The 24,433-nt window shown below is 51.2% G+C and overlaps 1 protein-coding gene across 3 annotated transcripts in view; it reads left to right on the top strand.

Moving 5' to 3' along the window:
* Window positions 1–23,866, top strand: part of AATF (apoptosis antagonizing transcription factor) — a 37,709-nt gene extending 13,843 nt beyond the window's left edge. Inside the window, exons 7-13 of one of the 3 annotated variants that reach the window (XM_038157621.1) lie at window positions 263–427; window positions 1,158–1,241; window positions 8,307–8,374; window positions 9,498–9,578; window positions 12,326–12,397; window positions 21,798–22,996; window positions 23,130–23,866. In XM_038157621.1, coding sequence (XP_038013549.1) covers window positions 263–427; window positions 1,158–1,241; window positions 8,307–8,374; window positions 9,498–9,578; window positions 12,326–12,397; window positions 21,798–21,861 — 534 coding nt within the window. In that variant the 3' untranslated portion in view covers window positions 21,862–22,996; window positions 23,130–23,866. Of the gene's footprint in view, window positions 1–262; window positions 428–1,157; window positions 1,242–8,306; window positions 8,375–9,497; window positions 9,579–12,325; window positions 12,398–18,817; window positions 19,089–21,797; window positions 23,060–23,129 lie in introns of those variants that run through there. The other 2 variants (XM_038157620.1, XM_038157619.1) reach the window with 2 other exon arrangements.
* The last annotated feature ends 567 nt before the right edge of the window (window positions 23,867–24,433 follow it).

Below are 24,433 nucleotides of genomic sequence, written 5' to 3'. Positions count from 1 at the left end.
GTTGGTGTTAATCGTGGAGAAGTTAATCTGAACCAGAACAGCAAAGGCATTTTATTAAGCCAGGCATCAACTCGCCTCAGGTTGGGAAGGGAGAGCGAGGGAGAAACAAATAAAAAATCCTCCCAGAAATCCCTGCACCGAGCCCCAGACCCCTTCATGCTGCTGGAGCTGCTTGTGCCGTGACACGGGAAGGCAGAGAGAGGCCGGGTGGTGCCTCGAGGAGAGGCTGTGATGCTGTGTGACACTGCTTGGTGCCCTGCAGGGCTTCGGAGCCTTGGAGCGCTCGGTGCTGGCGCAGATCGAGCACGTGCTGCTGGACAGGGAGCGACTGCTGCGGCGCACGCAGACCCGCCGCTCCCTCTACAGCGTGCTGGGCAAGCAGGAGCAGCAGCCTGCCCCAGCCCCTCAGCCTGGGCCTGGCAACTCGGTAAGGGGGGGTTGTTTCTCTCACTCTTCCTGGGAAGCCCTGCAGAGCCGTCGGCGCGACGCTGGTGTGTGCTCGGGAGGTGGGTGGAGGAGGAGGTGTCTGAGTGTGCATTCCTGCAGCGTGATGGCTAAGGAAAAACATTCCAATTCCAGTTTTGTGATGTTCGCATTGTCTCCTGTCCCAGTTCCTCAAAACGAGGTTTTCCCTGAGCTGGGATTGTGCCCCTCCCGTGCTGCTCGATAAATCTGATTTTGGAGGAAGCGGCAGCAAAACTTGGTTTTCACTCTGCAGTTTAGAGTCTTGAACCCAGAAAGTGCCTTCTAAAATCATGCTGCATATAACCTACAGAATATGTTAGTAGTAAGCCCTTTATTAATTTAGTATTTAAGAATGAATAAATACTCAATTCTCAGAGATCAGGTAGAATTACTGGACTTGCAAGATGTATTTGTGCCATTACATTAAAAATATCTGTAGTATTTTGCCAGAAAGACTTTGCACAGTCCTATTTATTTCCCACTAAAGGCATCATAAATCTGTTCTGGCATTGGCAGCGTTTCTGCCTCACCTTTAAATGTATTCCTGGTCCTTAAAAGCTGGTTATGTTGGGAATTTTTTCCCATTCCTTCGTACCATCAAGTGTGTTTACAAGCCGCTGCATGTGATGTCTCTGGAGCTAGGGACAGAAATGTGCACATATGAGCTCTGAGTATTCCCTTGGTGCTTGCAGGAAGTCCTCCCTCCCTCAGACTCCAACAGGCACCTGAAGGACATTGATGAGGAGATCTTTGATGATGATGACTTTTATCACCAGGTAGGTGATGGTAAACGTGTGTTGCAATTACGGCTCCAGTTGGGTTTTAATACTCACAGAGAAAATGCAGTTGGTTCTCTGCTCCATATTTCTCTTTACCTGTAAAACTCGGTTTCCTGTTTTAACACCCCAAATCTCTGCAAGTCCCTCAGGGCACTCTGCTCTCAGTTTTTGCTCCAGGGCTGTGTGAGTTTGAAGTTGCCCTGTGGATGTGAACTTGCTGCTGGTGCTTGAGTGTTTCAGGAGCTGTGCCTGTTCTCCCTGGGGAACAGCACAGGAGAAAAGGCTCTGAATCCTCTCTGTTCTCTGGGAGCAGAGCCCCCTTAGGAAAAACAATCCCAGGGGATCCTCAGGAGCACTGAAAGTTGCTCTTGTCTCAGCCTAAATCATCTCATTCACCTGCTGAATGGGAGAGCTCCTGGGCTGCTCCAGCACTTCTCTTGGAATTGGGCCAGCTTGGATCCAGGCCAGTTATTCCTTTTATTTGCAGAATTCTTAGAAGCAAGTAATCTGCACCCAGTGCAGGGAAACACTGTGTTTGTAGTTGGTTTAATAAAGACAGTGCCAGCTTTACGAGAACTGGGATTGTCACATACTGAGGAATATGTCACTGTAAGCCCTTCCCAGCGTGTGAAAACCTCTGCCTGCTTTGATGACCCACACAGAGCCTGAACTTCAGGACTAAACAAGTATCATTATATCACTGAAAAACAGATTTTTAAAAATTTGAATAATTATTATTAGAGAGGCCAGTAAAGTTCTTGGGGAGTAGGAGAGAGCTGTTGCCATGTGAGGGTGCCAGGCTCCCAGTGGTGATGGGACAGGGCCTGTCCTGTTGGCAGCAGGGATTGAAGATAAATCTTAATAAAGATAAATCTTTGGAGATATTGCTGAGGTGGAATTTAGGGTCCAAGTGGCCCAGAAGCTCAGCTTTGGGGGCAAATTGGACCCTAAGAACACAGAAGAAGTGAAGTTGGTGTAACAAAACCATGGAATGGAGAAAGAGCTGAGGTTGACAGTCCAAGGACCTGTGCAGAGGAGGCGCTTCTTGGCCATGAAATGGTAATTTTTTTTAAAGAAAACAGCAATGGATGAGTGTCCCCATCTTTCCCTCTAATAACTGTAACTGTGCTAAATTGTGATTTCAGAAATATGAGCAGGCCCAGCTTAGCTTCTCCCCTCCCTGGTTAATTGGGGTGCTGGGGTTAATCTAAATTAAAACTTAAACTAATGGAGGTCATTGAGGGAAGAGAGTCACCTGAGTAAAACAAATGGGTCTGCCAGGCACAACTGTATCTTGGCCATTTCCCAAGAGGGAAGTGGCAGCAAATTGGAGCAGTTTGAGGCCCGGGCAGAGGTGAAGGATGGGTGACAGGGGCTCAGCTCCAGATTGCCTTCCCTGCTGCTCCAGCTGCAGGAGCAGCACCAGCCAGCAACATCTGGCAGCACAGGCAGGCATGGGTGGCACTTTGGGAACCCCAGGGACTGGAAATGCAGTGCTGAGGCTGGAGCAGGCTTTAATCACTTGGCAGTCCTTGGCAGCAGCTCTGCCGGCCTCGTACATCACACGCAGACATCTGCTGAGCAGCCAGGCAGCTGCACATCCATTTCCCTCTCTTGCTGGGCTTTTTCTGATCTCTCTCCCTCCTCCTCTCCTTCCCTTGCAGCCTCCCCTCTCCTCCCTCCCCAGAACACTGCCTGGCAGAGGGGATCTGTGCCGATCCCAGTGTTGGGGGTGCCCTGGTTTGTGTCCTGTGCTCGCTGGGGTTTGGCAGAGATTGGAGCCAGTTCAGGGATAAGGCTGAGGAAAATGGCTCTGTGCTTTCTGTCACCTCCCAATTAAATTGGATTCATAAAGTGCTTTCCTTTATTTGTCAGGGCGCTGAGCTGGAGCTGAACACTGCATTGAGAGCAGGGAGAGCGCAGCACAATGGAGCTGGCAGGGCCCTGAGTGGCTCTGCTGTCCCTGGGTCATAGCTGAGCACTGCTTTGTGTGTGGGCATGGAAATAAAACCTGGGAGGGAGCTGCTGCTCCAGGAGGGATCAGCAGCAAGCTGGGGGTGCTCCCAACCTCTGACCCCTGTGCATAACACTGATTGCAGCCTGCATTTCAGCACCTGCCTCTTCCTTCCTGTTTAAATCTCCATCCAGGCTTTCCTTGGGATCCTTTTCACTCTTCTGAATAGCATTTTTTAGTTATTAATTTATTTTGATTGCTGCTTGAAAGGTAAACATTCAGATAAAGAACAGCACTGGAAAGCAGCTTCCTCTATGTGTCGGTGTGAAATTAGGCAAGTAAAAATGAACCAGATTTGATGAATGTGCACAAGTTAATGATAACAGAATAAGTAGTTATACTGTTTTATTATAGATTATAATAAAAAGCTCTTTAATTAATCTGTTTTTCTTCTGGAAAAACAATTTTCTTGTCCAGGTTTTAATTCCACCAGAGCAGGTGGCTCTGGTGGAATTTTGTGATGATTCAGGATTTAACTCTCTTCTGCCTGTTCATCCCACTTTGCCTTTTCTCCTGTTCCTCACTTGTTTTATAAGCAGTTACAGTTTTTATTGTGATGACCCATATTGGGTGGTGATGCACAGCTGAGCTGAGTAATGCAGTGGAATATTTTTATTTGGGTGGCAGTAGTTAAAGTGTTTCAGAAGCTCCTCATAACTGGCAGCAGGGAAAGGCTGGAGCCCGTTTCCTTTTCCTTTAAATTCTCCTTCATACATGGTTTTCAGGGAAGAAAAAGGCTTTTTATTTTTAGAAGTCATATTTAGGTAGAATTCATTACAGCTGATATTGCAGCATTAAGACTTAAAATTCCAGCCTGCTACCAGGGAGCTGCTGCTCTGACATGCTACAGTGGAGATTTTATTGTTAGGTTGAAATACTCCTCTGGTAAAGGAGAGAGTGGAAATTGGTTTATTTCCAACAGGAATTAGGTTAGTGTTCATATGCTAAGTGTTCCACTGGTAGCAGCTCTTCCCAGAACAAATGTTCATCACTTCTGGCAGCAGGTATGCCTAAGGAGAATTGGGAATATCCATAATCCCTTTTTTTCCTCTGCTCTCCTGCTCCCTCCTCCCCTGCTTTGGGCATTTTATGACATCCCACAGCCACCAGTCCTGGCTGTGGGCACCAGAGTGCAGGGGGAGCACCCGAGGAATCACCAGCTCCTTCCAGGAGGGGTTCCCATCCCCCCAGAGCTGGGATGTGCCCCAAGGGCAGTGTCCTTAAACCCCTCTCTGGAAAACTCACTGATGGCTGCTTTCCCCTGGTGGCCCCAGCAGCTCCCACAGCATGGTGTCCTCTCCCAGGGATTGGGTGATGCCCCAAACAGGGAATTTCCAGTGCAGGGAACTATTAAAAGTCAATAATGGTGAAGAATAGAGAGGCCTGGCTTTGTGACAAGCTGGTTTACCTTAATTAAACCGGTGAGTGATTAATATGGACAGCTGATCTTGTGGCTTTAATTAGATGCATTTAGAGTTTTGTGTGAATAAGAGATGTCTCGAACCGTCCCACAGGTTAATGGCAATACAATACTCTTATCACAGGCATGTATCTTTCAAATGGCTGGCTAGATGGTTAATAACACATTTTAAAGCTTGATTTGGAGCTTCTCCTAATGGCTTCTTCGAAAATAGGCAAATCTGTGCATCTTACACAAACCTGAATTTGAATAAAATGGGCTTTAAAAAGAGGCTGCCCAGTGATTTCCACTTGCATTTTATTAAATATAAAAATTAAGTTTTTAAAAAGCATTTCCAGGGGATTTAAAGTAATATTTGAGCTGCAAACTTAAATTTTCTCTAGTGTTGGTAGAAATCCAAATGTTGTTACAGGGATGCTGAGTGGGAGCTTGACAGGGCATCTGTAGATGGACTTGTTTTTAAATTTGATTTGCTCTGGAAGGTGTAAGACAAGCGAGCCTTTTGTCACGAGGCTGATTTCAGCTCTCCTTGGCTCTTTGTCTCAACTGGCAGCTCTTAGGGGCCTGCAAATCAGAAAGGTCAGTGAGTGTAGGGTTAGAAGCCCTGATAGATAGTGCATGAAAATGAGACCTAACCTCTGAAATGAAAATTGACCTCTAAAATGAGAAATGAGCCCTGGAAGGACGCCCTGACGGCATGTCCAGGTCCCCGTGGTTGTGTCCAGTGGGCTCGGTGTGCATCCCTCTGTCTGGCACTGAGGGGAGCTCCTTGAGGGGGATCCTGTAGGGAAGCCTTCAGTGGTGCAGGGATCCTGGCTCTGGTGCCAGCACAGCTTTGGGTTCTGCAGCAGGGCCTGGCAAGCAGCAGCACTCCCTGCCCAGGGCGGTTCAGCTGGCACTGCCAGCTCCCCTCTGCTCCCTGGCCTGTCCTGGGCTGGGCAGGGGCAGCTGGCACTGGGAGCTGAGCTGGGGATGGGGCTGGGCAGGGGCAGCTGGCACTGGGAGCTGAGCTGGGGATGGGGCTGGGCAGGGGCAGCTGGCACTGGGAGCTGAGCTGTGGATGGGGCTGGGCAGGGGCAGCTGGCACTGGGAGCTGAGCTGGGGATGGGGCTGGGCAGGGGCAGCTGGCACTGGGAGCTGAGCTGTGGATGGGGCTGGGCAGGGGCAGCTGGCACTGGGAGCTGAGCTGGGGATGGGGCTGGGCAGGGGCAGCTGGCACTGGGAGCTGAGCTGGGGATGGGGCTGGGCAGGGGCAGCTGGCACTGGGAGCTGAGCTGGGGATGGGGCTGGGCTTCCCTGCACCTCTGAGTGCTGCCCTGGGACACCGGGCTGGGCTTCTGCAAGCTCAGGGAGCAGGTGGAGGAGGGAAAGCAGAACGGGATCTCTTTCAAATCAGAGCCTTTTGGTGCTGCAATTGCCTAACTCTGTCTTCACACATCAGGGCTTAAGGCTGATGGTGATTTACTCACACTTCCTAGTTAATAATTAGGCATTGGGAGACACCATATATCACTCCTAATGGAATATATGGGGTCTGATGAGAGTTTTCTGTTTTGACTAATAAATTTTAAGCAGAATCGCCAAGCTTAATGAAATATTACCATTTGGGAAGTGGTTTAAGTCTTGTGCTGGGAAAACAGTGTTGCTTTATTCAGTAAATGAATTTATCATTCACTCTGTATCCCGAGCTCTGGCTGGCTCTGGAGCAGGGGCTGGATGCAGGACTCTGAACCAGAAAGCAGAAAACTAATCAAATCCTTAAAGACCAAAGGCAGCCAGGCAGGCCTGGGCTGACTTTTTCAGTGGTAGCCTCTGGCTACATCCACTTTTATTTTAGTAACCATTGTTAGCATGATTTATAACTTCAGCTCGGAGACTTTTGCTATTTAGATGTAACAAGATGCTTCACAGCTTTTATTTCCATTTCCTAATTTCCCTCTTGCTCCTGGTTTTTGTTGGGTTTTTTTGGTTTTTTTTTTACTTCTCCCTCATCTTTGCCTTGCTCTGCTCCCCCAGGCAGTGCCCCCAGTCCCACAGCTGACACTGCCCTGGCAGAACATTGGAGCACTGCCAGGCCTTGTCAGCCCCAAGGTCCACAGAACCGGTTCAGGGTTAGAAACCAGCCCCAAAAGTGCATCTTGGAATTGTGGAATGGTTTGGATTGGAGGCAGTCTTGAAGCTCATCTTGTTCCACCCCATCACAGCCAGGGACACCTTCCCCTGTCCCAGCTGCTCCCAGCCCCATCCAGCCTGGCCTTGGGCACTGCCAGGGATGCAGGGGCAGCCCCAGCTGCTCTGGGCACCCTGTGCCAGGGCCTGCCCACCCTCCAGCCAGGAATTCCCAATTCCCAATATGCCCTCCAGCCCTGCCCTCTGGCATTGCCTCACCAGCTCCTTGGTGTTCCAGGGTTTCTGGGCCAGCAGGAGGAGCCAAGCCCTGCAGGAAATGTCCTGCTGCTGCTTCCCCAGGAGCACGGGGTGGCTGTGTGTGACACACGTGTGACATCTGCTCTGTGCCTCGTGCCAGGGACAAGATCAGAGGACGCAGCACACACCCTGAGTGCTGGAGCAGGAGGAGAGCACTCTCAGCTCTCTGCACCACTTGTGGCTGCTGCTCCAAGCCTCCCTCCCACCTTGCTGTGACAGAATATTGACTGGAAAGCAAGATCCCATTTCTGCTTAGCCTTAAGGGCAGCTGTTTGCAGAGTGGCAGTGCTACACAGGTTTACTGTGTCGTGTGTCTGTGTAACACTGGATTTGGATCTTGTATTTAGCTGCCAGAAGTGACTGTGATGAAGTGGCAGAGATAAACTGATAGATTGTGTGCCAGAAAGATGTTGGGAATCAATCAGATAAACAGGGCACAGAAGTTGCCTGCTGTTTTCCAGTGATAATAAACCAGTGGCCTGGCTCCTGGAATTTTTAAATGTAATTGCTGCTGTAATAATCTCCAAAAATAAGCAAGTAGAAAAAAAAAAAAAGTAGTGGCAGGTTTTTAATTGTGTTTGAATCACTATTTTTTTCTGGTGATGTGGTGTATGCCTCAAAGGAGTGGAAAGTACAGGGTGGAGGAAAAGCATCCTGCATCCTTTCTTGCCTGGAATTGCCTGCATTCTGGTTCCAGGAGGGTCTGTTTGAGGTGTTTCTGAGCTGGGGCAGTACCTTCACTGGCTGGTGAATTGTAGGTGGCCATAAAGCAGTTTGTTCCTCAGTTCTGGAGGGTTTATTTCTGTTCCTCGTGTTGATCTCTTGGCCAGTACCCAAGGCACAGCAGGCACGGTTTGCAGTGAGTGGTGATAAACACACAGCACCAGTCGAGGATGCAGAAAGGCTGTTCACAACATCCTCTGGCTGCAGGAGGCAAAGAGGACAAACCCCAGCCCTCAGGACATGAAAAGAAATAGCAGAGGCTGCCCGAGCATTCCTGCTGCAGCCATTAAAAGGATTTTGCTGTGCTGTTCTCTGAACGAGCATCACTGCCCAGCTCCTGCCTGGGAATTGTTCAGTTCCCCTGCCCTTCCCCAGCAGTGGGGGCAGCCCTGTGGGGCTTTTCCTGCACGTTTGCCCCTTCTCAGCTGGCTGCCCCACAGCTGTGCCCCTTGCAGATGGGTTTTTGTCTTTCCTGCAGCTCCTGCGAGAGCTGATCGAGCGGAAGACCACGGCCCTGGACCCCAACGACCAGGTGGCCATGGGCAGGTGAGTGGGGGGCTGGGCCATCCCTGCCTGCAGCCCAGCACAGGACTGTGCCCTTCAGCACAGCTCGCTGCAGAGGGCGAGGGGCTGGGGTCACCTGGGAAAAGCCGTGGGGACGTCAGTCAGGAAGTCACCCTCCCCAGCTGGCTCCTGGCTGTGCATCACCCCGTCTGGCTTTGAAGCTGCTTGTGTGATCCTCTGGAAGTATTTCCCCCTTGGGAGGGTTTGCTCCAGGTGTTTCTGTCTCTCAGTGGCACAAAAACTGGCTGCCCACTGCTGAAACTGGGCTTTGGCTCTTTATGAACTCTGCTTGGGTGGTGTTTTAGAAGAATAAACCTTCTGCCATCAGTTACAGCAATGCCTGTGCATCCCCCCTGTAAACAAGGGTTCTGTACAATGGAAATGCACAGTGAATGCTCCCTGCATGCAGCAGTAAAATGTAATTCCATGCAGGGAAGCTCTTCTTTCTCTGTTTAATTCCAGAGTGAGAAAGTAAAGAATCTTCCAAATGGCACTTCTTGAGCAGTGTGCATTGAAACAGCCACGGGCTCCAGTTCAGGGAAGTGTGAAAGCCAAGGAAAGCTGCAGTTGGGCTCTTCCCTGAAACCATTTTGGGGGGTTCATCTACAGGGAGGGAAAGAAAATGCATCAGGAAATGTTGTGATGGTGAAACAACTTTTCTCCTTGTGAAATATCACCCAGATTTTAGTGCAATGTGTCAGATTTATTTTGTGTACGTCTGGAATATTATGGAAAGCTATTCACTATGATTTAACACGATATAGACAAAATTACATTGAAGTGGTGATTGCATTGTACATTTATCTGACTTTACAATAAAATAGATTACAGTAATTAAGATTATATTAAGATTGCAGTAATTGGATTTTGTTAGATTTTTTCCCTGATGTCGAGTTTTCATTGTATAAATCAGGTGAGATGACTCTCATTTCAGTTTAAAAAAAATATTTATAACCAGGAGAAGTTTTTCCCTGCTGGAAACTTCTTTGGCTTGAGGAAGTTCTGGTTGAGAAGTGGAGCTTTTACTGCAGTTGGGGATCAGAGAGAGTTTCTGGGAGTGCTCAGTGGCTCTGAAGTTGTGCTCCTGTTGTTCTGCATTCCCCAGGCAGTGGTTGGCCATCCAGAAGTTACGGAGCAAAATAAAGAAGAAAGTGGACAGAAAAGCCAGCAAAGGCAGGAGAATCCGGTGAGTGACACCTTCTGCAGGCACACACAAATCCTCATTTTGAAAAAAAAAAAAACAAAAGCTGACAGCTCTGGGTGTGTTTTACCCCTGTTGGCTCTGGGGGGTCTGGCTGGTTTGTGACTTTGAGGGCATCCCCTGCTCTGGGCAGCCTGTGGGCAATGCTGGAGTTCCTGGAGCCTGGAATTAGAGCTTGGTGCATGCAGCCTGGGAGCATTGCCCTTCTCAGGGTCTGGGGAAACACCAGGGAAAGGTGCTCACATATCCCTGAGCCTTTTGGGGCTGGAATTTCCAGAGAGAGCCAAGAAACCCCTCTTGTGCAATTTGCATTTCCTGACTGAGACGTGGGCAGCACCTCCAAGGGAAGATGTGCAGAAACACCTCAGGTAAATCTCTGTTTCTCCCTGAGTGCCAGCTGGAATTCGGTGTCAGGTCTCTCTTTGCTGGTAACTCACATCACAGCTCCCTCCGTGTCTGAATCATTTCCCTCCTGGATCACTCATGTGGGCTGAGCTCAGTGGTAGAATCCCCCAGGTGGGCAGGGAGGCAGCCTGCAGAGCAGGAGGTGTTTCCCCCTTGCAGAGCAGCTCTGAGTCTCCCTGAGATCAGCATGATTTGTGGTGGAGGAGGGAGGATGCTGAAAAGCTGCTCTGCTTCCTGAAAAATCCAGCACATTAACCATCCTTTGTGAGTAAACTATAAATCCTGAGTTTAGATGGCATCTGATAGAAAGTCAGTGGAGTCAGCCTGGGTCTGGCCTGGCATAGCAATTTTTAAGATAGATGTCATAGGATAATTTATTGGAAGAGGGAAGAGCTACTTTGTTGGCCTGAAAAGCCTATAATTATTGACTATCAATATTCCTTTCTGTCAGCATCACACATAATTGGATATATTCAGGATTCAGTCAAAACTCCTGACAGCATCACGCAACTGAGGCAGCCTCATAAACCTGCAGGAGTAATGGGGAGTCTCTCCCTGTGTGCAGGCTGTGCCCTCAGCAGTCCTGGGGGAGCAGCTCTGCCCCAGTCAGCTCCTCTTACATCTCTGGTGCCTCTTTTTGCTTTTTAACTCAAAGTTGTGCTGACCCTGCAGGGAAAATACAAGAAAGAAAGGCTCATGGTGTGTGGCTGGGTTTGAGATGCAGTTAAGCTCCTGCATTTTCTGAACAGGGCAGTGGAGCCCAGATGGGTTTTTAAATAGTTGGTGCTTCCACTGAGAGGCTGGATGTCACCCCAGGAGATGCCTGACTCTGTTCTTCTCTCTCCTTCTCTAAAATTGTGGCAGCAGTGCTTACATTTGCTTTCACGAGGGACTTTGAGATTCTGGAGAGCCAAGTGCTTAATACCAAATTTCATCTGTCTCCTTCACTCTTCCTGTTTAGCAAGGCTTCAGTATTACAGCCTGTTTGGGTGCAAAGTGCTGCTTTATTGTAGGGGCTGAGGATCTTCAGGTGCTTCCAGAAGCTGTCAGTCTTCCCCTTGACACGAGGGAAATTGGGGCATTAAGAGGGGAAATAAGTTCATCCAAAAACCCAACTTCAGAGCCCTGGTGGTGGGAGCTGTGGAGGAGGGGTGTTGGCACACCTTTCCCGTGCCAGTGTTTCCTGAGCTGTGCTGCTGCAGGGTGGGGTGTCTTTCTCTGCACTAAGTGAAGTATTTTCCATGGGACCAGGGTTTTCCTGAAGCAGCCAGCTGTGGGCAAACAGCTGGTGCCCGAGTGGCCAGGAGCCCGTGCCAGGCTGTGCCCACGGAGCTGCTGCAGAGCCCAGGCTGCACTGGGGGCTGCTCCTGGCTCCATCCCAGCAGGACAGCTCCTTCCAGAGCCAGGGACCAAGGCTGGGGAGTGCCCCTGGGTGAGGCCGTGCCTGAGGAGCCCTCTGAGCTGGGCTGTGAGCTCAGAGTCCCCCAGGGAGTGTTCTGCACAGGCAAACAAACGGAGTGCAGAGGTGGCAGAGAGGAAAGGTGAGGCTGGGCAAATGCTAGTGAGTCCTTTTGCCTGCTATTTGTCAAGCTCTATAAATAGCAGCAGCCTGCACGAGTCCCTCAGGCTGGGGTGGGCAGTGCTCACAAACGCCTGGCTTTGGAATCCCCTGCCCTTGGACACTGGGTTTAGAACCTTCTCAGTACCCTGTTAAATTTTATGTCAGGTCCTTGAATATAAATCATGAAATGCCTGCAGGCTGCTGCCCAGGGAGGCAGGTGGGAAGGGGATCCTCTCTCTGGAAGTTGCAGCAGTGTCTTGGTGATGAGAACGTGCCCCATGCCATCTCTGCACGGGCTTTTCCTGCCGCCTCCTCCTCCCCTGGTTTTCACGTGCTCCATTTGCAGGTTACTCAGGCTGGGAATTCCCAGCTCTGGAAATGGCTCCAGAGTGGATTTTGCTGTCCTTCAGGGCTCTGCAGAGCACAGAGCAGGGCAGGAGGGGGAGCAGATGGATGCTGGAGTGGCAGGGAGGGGCTGTTGGTCTGTCTGAGCCCTCAGGGCTGTCTGTCTGGGGCTCTCAGTTCTGGGGTGCTGCTGTCCTGTCCCTGGCTGGGATGAGAGAGGATTTGCTGTCCCCCATTTCACTGCTCACCTGGTTATTGCTGTTCTCAGAGGGGAGCAGGGGGAATTGCCAGCTCCAGCTGGTGATTTCTTAGGGATCAGCCCTGAGGGGAGCCCTGCTCTTCCTCTGGGAGTGCTCCTGCTCAGGCAGGCAGCGTGTCCCCCTCCTGAGCAGTCCTGATGTGCCCCTGCTGCTCTCCCCAGGTACCACGTCCACAGCAAGCTGGTGAGCTTCATGGCACCTATTGACCTGTGCACAATGAATGATGATGCCAGGTGAGTAAGAGATTAATTATGTTTCTCAAATGGCTCCGTGACAGCGTGGTATTGACCTGTTCTTCAGGCTGTCACCCTCTCCAGTCCTTCTTATCAGCTCCCCATTTGTCACTGGCATCACAGCCTGGGTGTCTTGGTCACATCTGTGCTGGCAGCCTGGCTGAGCTTTCACTCTGTAATTACTGTGCTACCAAACCAGGAATTGTCATAAATCTCAGCACCTACGTTTTGATCCCTGCTTTAGAGCTCCCAATGTGAAATTAGGAGTTCTAATTTCAAAAGTCCTAAATTTTGAAATTTCCCCATTTTGTGGAGTTAGTTTGGAAATGCACAGCCAGGTCACCTGGTGTCTTCAGGTGGAATCAGAGCTTAGGAAGAGCTTCTGACAGAAATGGGAACTTCTGTGTTCTGGTTAACGTGCATTTTCTTAGCTCAGTTAATAACTGGAATAGTTCTCTCAAGATTCTCTCAAGACTTTTATGTTGCTTGTGTGTATCTCTATTTAAAGAGTACACAATGTTATTGGAAGGCTGTAATGTTTTAGTGCGGTAATTAGCAAAGAAAGCACTAAAGTGAAATTCTGTGCACAGTTTCCAGACAGCTCTCCCACATACCCACCCATATTTCTCCAGCAATACACTTCAAACCCAAATCTCCAAAAGCTCAGCTGTTTGTGGGAAGGAGGTGGAATAATTTTTCCAGTGAATGGATGGAGAAAGCTTGAGAAACATCTTTCCCCTGGGTTGTGGAGCATGTTTGTGCTTTGTGAGGGAGAGGTGTCATTTGTCTGTTTGTGAAATGGAAACCAAATGCCTGCTGCCTTTTGGGGGATTGCAGGGACTTATGGATGAGAAGTTTTGTGTCCATAGCACCTGTGCTGTTTCATCATTGCATCTCTCCCAGAGTTGCTTTACTCTGGGTTTTTTCTCTCCTTTTTATTTTTTATTTTTTTATTTTCAAGTGCCCAGCTGCTCTGGTTTTTCAGTATTGTTTGGATCCTCTCACCACAAAGGGAAATGTGCTAGGCTCCAAGCTGTTCCTCCAGCCATGTAGTCCTAATGTTTAGCTTGAATTTCCCTCTGCTGTGATTTAGGACCATAATTTCTTGTCCTGTTCCAGGTGGGAACAGATTCTTGCTTCCTCTTTGCAGCAGCCCCTGCACATTTGAGTGGGAATTCTGTGAAAAGCTGGCTGTTACTTTTTGTCTTCCCCCCCAGTTTACACCATTTGTGTTTGCATCCATCCATGAACACATCCCAAACACTGCAGTGGGAGTCTGAAAATCAGGGTTTTTTGTGGGTGTTTTGGTCCAGCCACCCCCAAATGAGGAGATCTGCTGCTCTCAGTCATTTGTTTGAAAACCAGAGCCACTCTCTGGGGGCCAGCTCACTCCTCTGTTCAAAATTCCCCTGCCCTGGGCGTGAGCCACAAGATCTGTGTCCAGCACACAGCTGGACCCCACAGGGCAGGAAGAATTCAACATCTGCACTGGATTAACAGAGCAGGCCAGGCCTGTGTGCTGCAGGGGGAGCAGCAGTGGGAACAGCTTCCCTTTGTGGCAGGAGCAGGTAATTTTATTGTTGGCAAGCGTGAATTACGGCTTTGAAAATGCACGTGTACACTTCAGAGAGATGTGACTGTGCTCTGAGCCCGTTCCATTTGTTTCTGGTCAGGCACTTCAAATGCATGACCCCAGAATGAGTACAGCTCTGCTCAGCAGGGCACAGCTGTGGCGGGAGAGGTTTCCCAGTGCCAGAGCTGTGTATGACATGGGTGTAGGAAGAGCTGGCAGGGCTTTCCCTCTGAGCCCTGCCAGGGACCACGGGGCAGGAAGGCACCAGGAGAATGGCAGTAAATAAAGAAATAGGTGTCTGCAGGTGTGGGTGGGCTTGGGGCTGGCGCAGAGCGCAGGGAGTGAGAGCTGCTGTGCTTGCAAACAGAAAGAAAAGAGTTCCCTGTGAGGAGAAGCAGCCTGAGCACTGCCAGGGGAAGGGGATCAGTGCAGATTTCACAGCCTGGCTTGGAGAAGAGAAACACACAAGTCACACAACTGCCTTTGTCAACATCCCTGCCCCTCTGTGCTCGCTCCTGCTGCTGGCTGGGATAGCAGCACTGCTGGAGGCCATTAATCTCCCCCGTGCCCCTTCTCCAGGCACCCCAGGCATGGGCAGGGCTCTTTAACCTCCTGCTCACATATTTTATGTTGTAATGTGTGGGGCACCGGTGGCCTCCAGCCCTCCTCCTTTTTAACCCCTCTCTGGCAGTATTTTAAAACACACACTGGGAGGTGGTTTTTATGGTTACCTTGGGGTCTGTGTTTATGGACTTTAACACTTTCATTGGCCTCTTGGGCCAAGGCTTTTCTCATCGGCCCAAGGTCACTGCTGGCTAAATGCTCTGCCTTGGGACAAGGAACCCAAAGGCAGAGCCGGGGCTGTTCTGGGGTCTGGGGGTTGTCCAGAGGAGACAGGAGCTGCGTGGGGCAGGACGAGGCTGGTTGTGGTTTCTCCTGGGTTTGAGGGTGGCCTCATGTGGTTCCCCCATTGCAACAGGATTTTCCCATCATCAGGACGTGGCATCCCTCAGCAGCACCTTGTGGTGCTGGGAGCAGGGCAGCCTTTGCTGTGGGAAACGGGGCACAGAGGGGTGACAGCCCCTCTCTCACAGGCCTTGGGGTGCGGGGACCCTTGGGGCAAGAGCCTCAGGGAGTTCCTGAAGGTATCACACATCTTGGAGGTTGAACCCAGGCTTTCTGTGCAGCATTGCCCTGCAGGCCTCCTCTCTCAGGGGGTGAGCCACGTGTGCCCTGCAGGGAGCTCCTGTGCCAGCTCCGTGTGTTCATGGGCAGGTGAGGCTCAGCAGTGCCCCTGGGCACCTGCAGGGCACCGAGGTGTGCCCCGTGCTGGGCTGGCTCCGGCCCCCAGCCCAGGTGAAGTCTGTGCTCCTGGAAGAGCTGTGTGTGCATTTGGGGTTTATCCTGTCTGTCTGTCTGTCTGTCTGTCTGTCAGCTGTGACACCAAACCCCCAGCTCTGTCCCTGGGCAGACTGAACACTCAGTGTCAGATCACTGCAAAGTCTGATGAACATCCTTATTTCACCTCTGGAGGACAGTAACTCGCAGGAAGAGACATCCTCTAAGGACACAGATGTTTGGTCCAAACACCTTTATCTCCCCAGACAACTCAGGTTATTCTGACAGGTGAAACAAGATTGTGCAAATATGCAACAGTGATCTAATCAGCTGGAACAACAGCAGTATTTTAACTGGCACTACCTTTTAACAGCATCATTAAGGGCTCTCATTACTCTTTTATTAGAGGCTCACTCTATTTCTTATCAGATTACAGAATGAACATAACTCATGGCACTGATTTGATCTCTTGTTAAAGAGGATTACAGCCCTGCATTAGCTGGGATTGACATGGTTTATAATTTGCTGTTGATGCACGGGCTGGCAGTGTGACACGTGTGACCCCTCCCCACGCCCCCAGGGGGGAGGGCACCCATACATCATCATTAAACATGGCACCAGGGCTCTGCTGCAGCCCCAAGGAGCCTTTTCTGCAGGAGGGACACGCTGGAATTCCAGCTGGGGACGGGAAGGTGGGGAATGGATCCCGTTCTATCCAGGCTGGGTCATGCCTCAGCTAAGGGATCTCGCTGGGGAGGAGGAATTTGCATCCTCTATGAGCCAGACCAGAGCAAGGTGGCTCTGCTGGGACACTGTCAAACCAGGCAGTGTCCCCACGAGGTGAGGTGGGAATCCCTTCCTTAAATGCCACATCCAAGGGCAGCAAGTGACCCCCTGCCCCCAGGATCCTGCGTGGCACAGGAGCCTGCAGCCCCGTGCTGCCCTGCAGGAGCAGAGTGGAGCCTGCTGGGAGGCTGAGTGAGCAGCCAGATCAGCCAGCTGCCAGCGAGGCTTGCATTGGAGCCTTTCCCTGCATCCAGCAGGCCCTGTGCATTTCCCCAGTCAGCATTCTCCCTTCAGTGCTTTGTCACAGAGAGCCTTGCTGCAAGCAGAGGGGGGTACGTAGCAGGAAATCCTGGGATTAAAAGATTAATTTACTTATATGACATAGGAGTTTAATAAAAAATATTTAAAAAAAAAAAAGGTTGGTGAGATACCAGCCTTTAACTTGGCTCACTTTGTACTTGGGGTATTAAAACACCACGAGAGCAGATTAATGGAGGAATTTGGGCTCTGCGATTGTCAATCCAGGGTGTTCAGCACCACAGAATTCCTGGGAGGAAGCAAAGCCCTTCCTGCTGGGAGAACTGAGCCAGCAGCTCATGGCACAAACCCCAGTGCCCCCGGCGGTGTGGGGAAAATGCCCCCAGCTCTGCTGGGGCACAGCCTGGGCAGAGGAGGATGTGCTGCTCTGGGAGACACGGGGAGCAGCAGGGCATGGAACCCAAGAACAACCTGATCCTGGGACACCAAACCTGCTGGGGTGGATCCCGAGGCACCACAGCTTTGCAATCCCAGAATCCCAGACTGGTTTGGTTGGGAGAGAACTTCCAGCCCATCCAGTGCCACCCCTGGCAGGGCAGGGACACCTCCCGCTGTCCCAGGCTGCTCCAAGCCCCAGTGTCCAGCCTGGCCTTGAGATTCCTTCTCTCTGTGCCTGGTTTGATTTAAAATCCCCCAGCCTGTGGCTTGGTGAGCCCCTGGAGGTGCAGTGTGGCACCATGACCCTCAGCCAGGGCTTTTGGAGGGGCTCTGTGGGCTCAGCTCCAGGCTGGAGTGTGACCCAGCTGGTGGCACTGGGCTGGGCTCCTCGTGTCCCCACAGCTGATGTTTGACATCCCTGGCAAACAGACAGCAGCCTCTGGTATGGAAATTTCCCTTTTAAAAGGGGGGAAAAAAAAATAACCTGTGAAGGGCTGTGAGATGATTTGTCGTTCTTCCTTTGTGAGACGATTTGTCTTCTCCTGCATCAAATCTGTTATGAAACAGGCAAGCTGTGAAGGAGGGAAATCGTCCTCGGAATATGAGGAGCACCCAGAACGGCTCCCTCTGCACAGGGCACTTCCCAGAGCCTGCCCTGCTCAAACAGCCACCCCGGGCCAGCATTTGATGGATTTCCTGGGGAAATGGGAGCTGCTGGAGCACAGGCCAGTGGAGCAGCTGGGGTGCCTGCAGCTCCGCGTTCTGCTGCTTCCCTGCCTCTCCTGTGCTTTGTGCTGCACAAGCTGCTGTGGCAACGGGACTGGGACCAAAATCGGGGTGGGAGAGGCTCCCCCTGTGCCCCCTGTGTGTGCCCTGAGCCCGGGCTGGGCAGGAGGTGAGCCATGAGGGGGTGTGGGAGTTCAGGGGGAGCAGGGATGCCCCGGGGCTGGCCGTGCCTGGGGACAGTGCCCTGAGCTCCATCTCTCTGCTGTGCCCCCTGCTTGCCCCGTCCCCACGTCCAGCCCCTCCAGATGTGCCCTGTGCCTTTGTCTGGGGCCAGAAGCAGCTCTGCAATATTTATAAAGCCCGGGCCTGCTCTCAGGGGACGGGCCAGAGGTCACTTGTCACCTCCTGTGATTTAAAGCCGTGGGGTAAAAGCATCTGCAGAGCACCAAGGGCCTGGCAGGGAGGGACTGCAGCAGCCTTTGGGAGCTCCTCCAGGAGCTGGGAGGGCCTGTGGGGCTGCCTGGCCAGGGATTTATGGCCAGGATTTTGGGAAGAGGGTGAGTGCCAGCTCCTGGGGCTGCAGCAGCCCCACAAGCCCTGGAAGCCATCCCAGTGCTCCCACGGGGAATGCTGGAGCAGGAGTGAGGGCTGGCAGCTCTGGGAGGGCACAGCAGAGCCCTCTTTGCTCTGGGGTTGGACTGGGAGCTGGGGCAGCCTTGGAGTAGAAACTGGGAATGAATGATTTCAGCCTCTTCTGCCTTCCTGGGAGCAGCAATGCCTGGGGTTTGGGGTGGGTAAAACCCCCTGGGCACTGAGCACACCAAGCTCCCCTGGAATTCCTGTTCCTTTCCTTTCATTTTTTGAGAGAAATACTCATTTTTATTGAGACAATCAAGGCTCCAGATTTGTTTTGTCTTCCTGGTACCTGCTGTGCTTGCTGGGCACTTTAATCTGAATTTCACACCACTGGACAAAACACTTCACAGGAGGGAGCACGTGGATCATCAGGTCCAGTTCTTCAGGGAATGATCCATGGATTGAACCCCAAAACTTGGTGTTAGCAGCCCCCTGTGCTGAGCCAGCCTGGTACACACAGAAAGTTTTCCAAGGAAACCATCAGCCAGCTTCAGTTCCCATCAGGAGTTGTGTTTTCCACAGGTGCTTCTGTTCCATCTTCTTTTCCAGTTTTTGTGAATTAAAAATTCATAGTTCCCAGTGGAGGATGGCAGTAGGAGTGGGGGATGTACTCATTTCACTACTGCTTGTGGCATATTCTAAATTATCTTTTTTTTTTTTGGTAGAAGAAGAGAAGAAGTAAAAGGTGCTTGGGAAAAGGCAGAGAAATTGGTTGGAGGGTGTTTTTACTGAAGAGCACAGCAGCGACTGGAGCACTGTTGCTATTTTAATAAAAAAACACCCCCCAGAAACTGAATTTCCCCCTTTAGTACTGTTCTTCCACTGGTTTACACAATTATATTTTAAAAAGGCAGTAATATGGCTGCAGCTGCTCAGCAGAGCCCAGCACTGGCTGCTCCCCTCCATGTGGAGTGGTTGGTGCTGCTGCAGGGGGCAGGGGAGATTCCTGGGGGTCTGCTGAGAGGTTTTGGGATTTATAATTTGGAGTTTTTGGGGTTTGTATTTTGGAGTTTCTGGGGTTTATATTTTGGGGATTTATATTTTGGAGTTTCTGGGGTTTGTATTTTGGAGTTTTTGGGGTTTATATTTTGGAGTTTTTGGGGTTTATATTTTGGAGTTTTTGGGGTTTATATTTTGGAGTTTTTGGGGTTTATATTTTGGAGTTTTTGGGGTTTGTATTTTCGAGTTTTGGGATTTATATTTTGGGGATTTATATTTTGGAGTTTCTGGGGTTTATATTTTGATGCTTCATGGAGATTTACTAAATGTAAATATAAAATATAAATATAAATATATTAAACATAACAGCTGCAGCTGTTCATATTTACCCAGGGCACTCCTTTCTCCCTGTTGTGCCTATGAAATGTCTGTGGGGGTTTGGAGGGGCAAGAACCCCTCTGAGCACCTGGGCTGGCTGTAGCTGCTTTTATTTCATGTTTCAAAGTGGTATTTCTGACCTGGAAGCAGCAGTGTCCAGGAGGTGCCATCCCTGCCTCCGGAAGAGATGCATAAATAATTAAGCCAAGGTGCTTACCCACACATGCTTGATGGCAAATGGCTGTGAGGTTCCTGATCATTTTTTCCAGAAACAGGTTTTATGATAATACAGTAAAAATATTAAATTAGAAAATGCCTCACCAAGGGTGATAAAACCTTACTGCGGTGGAAATAGGTAATTATCCCCTCTGCAGCCTAAGTGACAGTTTAAAAGAAATAAAAATGTTAGTGCTCATTACTTGCTTTTGTGGCTCGCAGTAAAGGCAGAGTTCAGTTTTGATTCAGGGCAGAGCCTGTGTGGAGCTGCTGAGGCCGGGGCTGGTTGGGAGCTGTGGGAATGCCCTGCCCAGGCTGTGCCTCCCCTCCCCTGCTCGGGTCCCCTCTCCCCAGGTGGCACTGGCTGTCACAGCCCCTGCCTCGGCCCTGGTGCTGCAGATCTGGGGGTGGAGGAGAGAAATGTTTCTGTTTTTTTAACCAAAATCCGAGTTCATTATGCATATAGCCTTAAGGGGGCTGAAAGTATTAAAATCTGCACTTACCCTGGTGAATTGAAACACAGACAAGGTTAAACCTGGAGGATTGATGAGTTTTACTCTCTGCATGGTTAAATCCTGCTGAGGGAGAGGCTGGAAGGGAAAGGGAGCCTGGCTGATGAGGACAGGGGGGAAAAGGGTTGGGGTGTTCTATATTTTATTTTCAGGGTGAAATGTTTGCCCTGTTTTGGGGGTGCTGGGGTTACCTGGTTGCTCATCCTTCTGCCAGGCTGTCTGTCCCTGCTGTGTCATTATCCAGGAGGATCCCCTGGATTCTGCTCCATCCCATTCCTCGTGCCATTCCTGGGAGGATGAGGGAACCCCCCTGACCCCAAAACCTGTCCCAGCCTGCCAGTGCCAGCAAACATGGCTCTGCCAGCAAAGAGAAATTCTTCCTTGAAATCTCCCCAGGCCCTGCTTGCTTGAGAAATGGCTGTTTGTTTAAAATCTGTGGGGTTGGAGCAAATTCTGCATCAGTCCCTGAGCTCCTGCACCCACAGGAGAGCATCAAACCCACAAAAATGAGGATAAAACCCCAGGAATTCTCCCCCTGGGTTCTGCCCCGGTGGGAAGGGCTGCAGAGCAGACACAGAAGCTTTGCTCTCTCTGAGTCGTTCCCTGGGGTTCCCCAAAATGTGCACCTTGGTTTGGAGCTCCCTCACATTCCTGGGGATGGAAAAAGGAGTGGATGTGGGAGGGACAAGGGCCTAGAGAGCCTGGAGAGGGGACAAGGACTTCCCAGATTCCCTCAGGGTGGTTTTTGGGGAAGGTTTGAGGCTGTTCCCTGCGGGCAGGACAAAACTCTGTCTGTCCATCCTGCCCTGCTGGCCCTGAGGTTTCATTCCTGCCCTTCCTCCTGGGGAAGTTTCTCTGCCATCGCTGCTGAACATGGAATTCCTCCTTTGGAACCCTCCCAGGGAGGTGTCTGCAAGCAGCCAAACCCAAACCCAAATACTGCTGTGCTTGGAAGGGAAAACCCCGTTGTGCAGCCAGCACTCCCCTCCAGGTGTGAAATCCAGCTCTTCCCCCCGTGCCAGAATTGCCTGCTTCATGAGAATCCCTCCCTTCTCCCAGCTCACGTTCTCTGCTTCTAAAATTAAAGATAAATAACACCAGCCCACTTTTCTTTTTTAATTTTTTGAAGGGAAATTCGCTCCTGTTATCGGAATTGCTGCACATGGGATATTAATTGGAATCTTGTTGCTGGGTCATTTTCATTGTTTTTCAAGTACTGTCCAAGAAAATGTATGAAAACTAAATTACAGCCCCACGTTGGCTGTGTGATTGAATCCTCCTCGCAGCCCCGGACATCCTATTAAAATATTCAATCTTGTTTTCTTACTTGAAGAGCCTGTCTGGAAAGGGCAAACTTACAGAAGCCCTCATTCTCTGGAGATCCAACATCCAGGCACCCTGGAATATTTCCATATTTCTGCCCTGCCTGGGACTGGGCTCACACCACTTCCCTCCTCTGCCTGTCTTTATTAATAAAGATTCTCAAATGCATTTTTAATTACGCCAGGCCTTTCTGCTGAAGGAGTGGAGGGTTTGTGGCAGCATTTTGCTTCCCTTTTGACCTTGCAAAGTAACTTTCCCCTCTCCCTCTTTTCCCCAGAACGGAGCTGTACCGGTCGCTGTTTGGAAAAGTCACGAAGGGAGAAGAACCAGAGCAGGATTAGGAGCTGGGATGGAGCTCCTGGTGCTCTCCCAGCTGCTCCTGCCCTCAGGCTGCCCAGCAGCAGAGCCAGCTCTCTCCAGCCTCTGGTTTGTCCCCAGAATCCTCCCTGAAGGAGCCCCAAACCCTGCTAAACCAGAGGGAAGAGTGAGCCTGGAACGCTTCCTCCCAAAGAAAATCCATTTTTAACTACTCCCTTTAAATTCCTGACCTTGATGTTGCAGCCTGGGCACGGTGTGGGGGGAGGAACACAATCCAGCCCCCCTGCAGCTGGGTCCCCCACAGCTGTGCTAAAACCTTGGGGATTTGGGGGCTGGGGGGGTTCAGCGCCCTGCTCTGGTGCTTGGCTGCATATTGACTTCATTCCTCACCAGTGCAGGGGATTTAAATGTCATTTCCATAATTAACGTGGCCTTAAAACAGAGGGAAGGTGCTCCCGTGCAGGCACCAGAGCTCCCAGTGCCCGTCCTGGCTGCTGAGCACACACTGAAGGGGCCCTTGGGGCTGGCCCAGCTTGGTGCTGCCCTCAGCTGTGCCACCCCTCCTGTGTGACACCTGTGGCACCTGTGCCACCCCTCCCGTGTGACTCCGGTGTCCTCTGTGCCTCCTGTGTCACCTGTGCCACCTCTCCCGTGTGATTCCTGTGTCCTCTGTGCCACCTGTGTCACCTGTGCCACCCCTGTGTGCCACCTGTGCCACCCCTCCCGTGTGACTCCGGTGTCCTCTGTGCCTCCTGTGTGCTCTGTGCCACCTCTCCCGTGTCCTGTGTCCCCTGCAGCCCCGGGGCTCTCTGGTTTTTCGGGGCAGCAGGAGCCGCTTTCCCGTGTGATGATTTCTCGCTGTTGTGGGGAGATAAGAGCCCGAGCCGCGCTGAGCAGCGCCTTGGAATTCACTTATCAGCGTTTCAGCAGCCGCTCCCATCCCCGCGGCTGCCACCACCTGGCCCGGGGACACGGGGACACGGGGACAGGCACAGGGGTGCCAGACTGACCTGGCTGCAGAGGGCAGCGCTGGCTCGGCAGGGAAAGGGACCCTGCCTGGTGAGGGGGCGTGCAGGCAGAGGGCAGCCCGAGGGGCTCTGCCATGGGGGGACAGGAGCAGGGGGACAGTGCCTGCCTCGTGTCCCCAGGCTGCCCCACGTGATGGTGTCCTGCACGGGCACAGGGGGACAGTGCCTGTCCCGTGTCCCCAGGCTGCCCTGGGTGATGGTGGATGGTGTCCTGCACGGGCACAGGGGGACAGTGCCTGTCCCATGTCCCCAGGCTGCCCCAGGTGATGGTGTCCTGCACGGGCACAGGGGGACAGTGCCTGTCCCATGTCCCCAGGCTGCCCCAGGTGATGGTGTCCTGCACGGGCACAGGGGGACAGTGCCTGTCCCGTGTCCCCAGGCTGCTCTGGGTGATGGTGTCCTGCACGGGCACAGCTCCCTGAGCGTTCCTGGGCACACAGAAAGAACCAGGGTGATTGCCACCAAGATTTCCTAATGCTGCCAATTACCAGTGAGTGAGATCTTCCCTTTCCCCCCCTCCAACAGAATATTAATTCTTTATTAATTCATGATACAGCTGCTAATTAGTACCTCCAGAAATGGGCATTACACCTTAGCAGAACACTCGGAGGTGTTTTGGGGACGGGGGTGTGCAGAGGGAGGGACAGAGGGTTGCGTTAATCCTCTCCCCCCAACCCCGCCACAGCCAAGAATTTCAACTTTCAGACAAACAACTTCATTTACAAGTGTGTCTCTAATTAGCTGCAGAATTAGTAAAGCAGAGTTTTCCCCCCATAGATCGGCCAAAGCCCCGGGGGAGGCTCTGGAATGGAGAGAATCGCATTTCCAATTATTTTGTTGAATTGCTAATTTAGTTATTGTGCCTGGCGTAATTGTGATGGGTATTGGGTGTGCAATTCAATTTGTTTTAAATATTTGTGGGAAGGCTGATCAGTAATGGAGCTGACCTATTTCATGGCCCAAATTGAGAGAAGAGACTAAAACAAAAAACAGCCACAAAGCCCCAGTTTGTCTCAGTTTTTATTTTGATGTCTCTCATCCCTCTTAAGACTGTTGATGCAACAAAAGGTTTACATTAAAAGATGATGGCACTTTGATCTTGGGCTTTGGAGAGCTTACAGCTTTGGTTTGTCTTTTCTTGGCATTTTAATATGGAGATATTTTAGGCTAAAGAGTTTTAAACGTGGTGCTGGAGTTCAGTAGGGTCTGTCCCCTCACCATCCCCCAAATTGTAACTGTCATGAGTCTGGTCTGAGAAATGCAAAAAAATAACTGCTGGAGGCGTGGTGGCTCTCGTGGGCACGTTTCAGTCTCACCTTTCATGGGGACACCTCCAAAGGGTGTTTGTGGATCAGTGCCCAGGGACATCCTCTAGCCAAAGTCCTGCTGGGGCTGGAAAAGGTCTCCAAGATCATCAGCCCAGCCATCCCTGCCCACACAGCAGCCCTGGAAGAGGGTCCTGCAGTTCTCCCACCTCAGCAGCAGTCACTGGGGTTGGGGTTTATTCCCTGCCTGTCCCTTCACTGTGATGGTGAGGGTGACACTGGAGGATGGGACCAGCAGGCCT

The sequence above is a fragment of the Motacilla alba genome, chromosome 19 (genome assembly GCF_015832195.1).
Source record: "Motacilla alba alba isolate MOTALB_02 chromosome 19, Motacilla_alba_V1.0_pri, whole genome shotgun sequence".
Lineage (NCBI taxonomy): Eukaryota > Metazoa > Chordata > Aves > Passeriformes > Motacillidae > Motacilla > Motacilla alba.
The sequence above is the reverse complement of the archived record's forward strand: the minus strand, read 5'-3'. Positions and strand labels throughout refer to the sequence as shown.